The 5,028-nt window shown below is 36.7% G+C and overlaps 1 protein-coding gene across 1 annotated transcript; it reads left to right on the top strand.

Moving 5' to 3' along the window:
- LOC140936943 (calumenin-like) lies at positions 1-4,462 on the top strand. The gene is made up of 3 exons (XM_073386452.1): positions 1-745; positions 2,461-2,627; positions 3,344-4,462. The coding sequence occupies exons 1-3, from the start codon at positions 172-174 to the stop codon at positions 3,533-3,535; spliced, it is 933 nt and encodes a 310-aa protein (XP_073242553.1). The 5' UTR covers positions 1-171; the 3' UTR covers positions 3,536-4,462.
- Positions 4,463-5,028: the final 566 nt, after the last annotated feature.

The raw sequence follows: 5,028 nt of genomic DNA, 5'->3' as shown, positions 1-5,028 counted from the left end.
TTTGAGCTAGAAGCCTGCTAGATTTTGCCACGTCAAGTTTGTAAGTTCTTACAGCTATATAGTGCAACGTGTACCAAACTGTTGTGACTATTCTTAGAAGTCTGGCTGGGTTGTTTTCCTTTTATGCTTTAGAACCACAAGAAGCTCCTGCATTCTTGTCTGTCGGTAAATATGGTAAGGGTTCTTTTCTTTGCGATTTGTGCACTTGTTATAAACAGCTGTGTTTGTGCGACCACCACTGGGAGAGACAGACCAAAGCCACATGAAGAAAAGCTATCGGAAAAGGAGGGCACAGAATACGACCATGAGGCTTTCCTCGGAGACATGAAGGAAGAATACGACGACCTTCCTCCTGAAGAAGCTAAAAAGCGCTTGAGAATTCTGGTCAAACGTTTAGATACCGATAAAGATGGCTTTGTTACAGGGGAGGAGCTCACAAACTGGGTAAAAGCTGTCTTCCGCAAACGCTTGATGAATGGAATAGAAGATGATGTCAAGGCAAAAGATACCGATAAAGACGGGAAGGTGTCGTGGGACGAATACCAGAAAGAATCGTATGGCGCTGAGGAGATGGAAGATCCAGATGATGAAGAAACCAAAAAAATGCTGCAAAATGACAAAAGGCGATTCGACGTTGCGGACAAAAACAAGGACGGAGGTTTGAGTAAAGAAGAGTTTGTTAACTTCATGCATCCTGAATCATCTCCAGAAATGGGAGACGTTCATGTCATAGAAACTATTGAAGGTGAGTTCTTGGTTACAAGAAAATTTAAGATATTTTTATCCACCTTGAGAATTTTAATTTCTAAGTATTGCTGCTTCTGTAGATTACTTTTTTAAAAAAAGAAAATCGTGTCAAAACCGATTTGTTCTTGTAACAGTTTTCTTAGTTCCATGCAATCAACAAGTTAAGTCGTGATTGTTTTGCGAAATCCAATTATGCTTGAAAAATGGAATAATGCGTTATCTCATTAAATTAGCATTTGTAGCACTGGAATTCATTATACTTTCAAATCAGTGAAACAATAGTCACACATTGCACCGTTTTTGTTTTCATTTTGATTAGACGGCCTTATAGGTAAGTTTTGTTGGAATTATGCCAAGGAGTCTTTTAATAATATTATGATATTTATTAAAAATATTTTCTTTGAACAAATAAGAAAAATTAAAAATTCAGCTACTAGTGGTGAAAAAGATAGTCTGTCTCCAGTATCCATGGTTTTGTTTGGGATAAGCTAACCTTTTAAAATAATTTAATGGAAATTAAATATTTAAAGAACTTGACAGGATGTAAAATTAATATCAATATCCAATAACCTTGATATTTGATCAGCCATTTTTACTTGGGGGCTGATAAAATACATTTTTCAATTTATGACTCAAACACTTTATTTGACTTTCAGTGGGATAGCTTATTGCTATTTTTTCCATTTGCTTTGTCTTTTTTTTTCTTTCTTCCTATTTTGATCTGTAATGTTGCAAAAATTTTCAATTTTTCATTTTTAAAGATTAATTTGAGCATAACCTGATCATATGTGGTAATTACAGGGAACCAGTAAATGTTATCATGGATAGTTTAGTATTTTCCCAGTTATTAATCTAATATGTAATCCTTTCACCACCCTGTTTTTCAAGTTTCAAAAGTAACCAAGAGGGAATTTTTTTTATGTGTGTGGGGATATTTTTAGCATTTATAGCAGCTTTGGACAAGATTGGACAATTGTTACATCCCTTCTATGAAAAAGAGAAAACTTCTTTCCTAAAGAAAAGAAGCTAAACAAGCCCTGGCGTACAATAATATTACAAATATATACAGTACAACCAGCAACAAGATAGTTGAGACACTTATTCCCAACAGGCTTTTACCCAGACATTGAAAACTGACCGTCCAGAAGGCATAAAATTATAAGAGATTAAGTGGCTGGACACCCTTTCTGGCTAAAACCTTGATCCCCAATATGTTCCATATTTAACTGATACCTTCCTCTTCAAATAGGACAAAGCAAGCCTTCCCTCTCCCATTCCGTGTAAAAGGGTTTTACCATTGATCAAGTTACCTGCAGGAAAAGCTTTAGTGAAAAAGGGGTTGGGGACGGGTGCTGAGGAGCATGAAGGGGTCCAGATTGTTTTTTTTCTGCTACATACCATTATTTCATCTGTTTGATGAATGAGTCCAGTAATAATAATAAATAATGAAGGCATCCATGCAAGAAAGGCCTTAGTGAAATTTTTGGTCATTTTTTTATTTTGGTCCGATTTTCCCAATATGTTGCATGTGGACTAAGATTGATAAAAATCATATTATTCTGTATTTTTTTTTTACCAATTTCTGCTTTTTCTTCAAGAAATAACCTATGCAAAAACCTGGTCGGCGTTCTTTGCTTTCTATTGTTCAAAGCGAAATACAAAAGAAACGGTTTATTGTAGTAATGCTTACATAACTTCTGCTTGCCTTTGCAGATATTGATAATAATAAGGATGGCTATGTTAGCTTGGATGAATTCTTGGGTGATTATCGTGATCCTGATGACAATGAGGCTGAAGAACCAGAATGGGTCAAGGAGGAAACAAAGAAATTTAAGGAAGAATATGACAAGAATCATGATCGAAAACTTGACAAAGATGAGGTGGGTAAATGTCTACTTTGCACTTGACTGAGCACGTGATCAAATAGGGAAACAGCTGCGATAAATACAGACTATTCAACCCTTTGTGTATGTAAAATCAGGATATTTTTCTAATTATCAATGAATCGTGTAGGTGTAGAAGGTGCGAGCTGCAAGGGGGGTCTGATGGCATGTTTCCTCAGCAAATTTTGAAATGTCGATGCTCTGAAACACCATTTCTAGTGTTCTGAGAGGACAATGTATGTCTAAAATGTACGCAAAATTGATTGTCAATTTTATGCTTATTTTTATTTGTGTGATGTCATTTTGAATTTATCCAGTTTTTGGAAGTATTTTCCAGTCAAAGCCCTTAAATGAGAACTTCGTATAAACAACCACCTCTCATAAGCGACTGCAACCACTTTTTGGCCTGACAGCTTTGACAGTTTTCCATAGTTTTAACCCCTTGTAAGCGACCACTTGACTTATGGTTTAGTATATTCGTTTCCTGTTAGTACTAGGCTACTCGGAGTATACGAAGAACCTTAAATGACAATTATAGAATATAGCATTATGAGGTCCGCTTCTTGAAAGAGACCCCTTACAGTTGGATTCTCGTAAGCAACCACCTCCTGTAGGCAACCACTAAATCTTCTCATTTTGGTTGGTCACTTATGGGTGGTTCATATGTAATAACACTACAAGTAAGTAACATATTTTACATGTAAACTTGATAGGTCAAACTTTGGATTCTTCCCGAGACTGACCAGATGATGGCCCAAGAAGAAGCACAGCATCTGATTACGTCAGCTGATGATGATAAAGATGGAAAACTTAGTGAGGAAGAGATCGTGACAAATCATGAAACATTTGTTGGAAGTGAAGCCACCGATTATGGCCGTGCTTTACCCAAACATGAAGAGCTATAGGTTTTAATGAAGGTTTTGATACTTTTATATGCAAAACTCATCTGTTTGTCCAAGATATGTTAGTAAATTATAAAATGTACTGGTAATATATACTTTCAAACTCAAAATCTTGTAATTCTAGAGAGAAATATTATTCCTAAGAGCAGTTTTTTTTCTTTGGGTACATTTAGCAAGCGTGTTTTCATTTCAAGGTCGTACGAAAATCTCTCTATTTCACTATCAACACTCATCTTCACTCTCTACTTATCATTCCCAGTCCCTCTCCCCTGTTGGCATCAATGAGGGAAATGTGTAACAGATGCATGCTGGAGAGATGCGAAGGAGGAAGATAGCCAGACCTTCTCTTTCCATCCTTCTCATCATCCTTTTTGTTGAGTGACCTCCTATTCTCTTTAGTGGCAATTTCTCTGTCACTTACAAATTATAAGAGACGACTGGGACAAGTTAGTAGTTGATTATGATCTTCTAGTAATTAGATTGGCATAGACTAAAGGCATTCTAGGAATGCATAGGTACGAACAAGAGTATGACCATCTCTTGGGATGCTGTTATTAGCTTTGTCTCTTTCACAATAGCCTCCCACACAGACTTTTTTGCGGCTTTGTCTTGCATTCTTTTTTCATTGCATTTTTTTACTGTTGTCACAATTGTTTTTCCTGCATTGTGTGACGAGCTAAGACAACGTCTGTGTTAAGGCTACCTTCACAGCTGTTTTTAGGGCTGTCACACAACCCTGGAAACAGCTGCAAAAGAGACCATAGTTTTTGTAGCTAAGCAGGAAAATTCTTGCCACTTTTGTCATGACTGTAGACCATCTTAGACAATCAGATGGGATATTTATGATATTGATAAAACTGATAGAGGGTTTTTGTTCACGTGTTTCATTGGATTCGAGTTTGAAATAAACTTCCAGGATGTTTTAAGATATGTTACCTGGTCCCCGTCTTTTTTGCAACATCGTTAATATTACACCCTAACTGATTAATGTCAGATGCAAATTATTTTTCGATAGTTTGCAACGTTTAACTCTCAAACTTGGCAAATTGTTCTCACTTCAAGGCGGAATTTCATCCGTGTCAACCGGTTTTCGCAAACTGATCCATGTAATGTGACTGCTGTATCCAGACCCCTCCATTCCCTTCGCCGTTAAATGCGTTTGTCCAGTTCTCATACCTATCACCCCTTCTTTGAAAAAAACCTGGATCCACTCCTGATTGTGATCTAGTCGTCGCTTGTGAAAACCAGGCAACTTTTAAGAACTAAGGATTTTGAAGCTAATACATATTGCATTTAAGTTTTGAGACGCGCGTAATGTAGTTTAATTGGAGGAGAAAGAAGTGTCCACTTTCGAGAATAAAATACAGCCTAATTCCTATACAAGAGGTAGGAGGATATGATCTTATATGACAGTAATAGAATGCAAATCATTGCCACATGCAAATTACCCTAAAAACATGGACCGTGTCATTATTGAGACATAATGTTAGAACTGC

This window comes from Porites lutea, chromosome 5 (genome assembly GCF_958299795.1).
Source record: "Porites lutea chromosome 5, jaPorLute2.1, whole genome shotgun sequence".
Taxonomy (NCBI): Eukaryota; Metazoa; Cnidaria; class Anthozoa; order Scleractinia; family Poritidae; genus Porites; species Porites lutea.
Note: the sequence above shows the minus strand (reverse complement) of the source record. Positions and strands in the feature narration are given on the sequence as shown.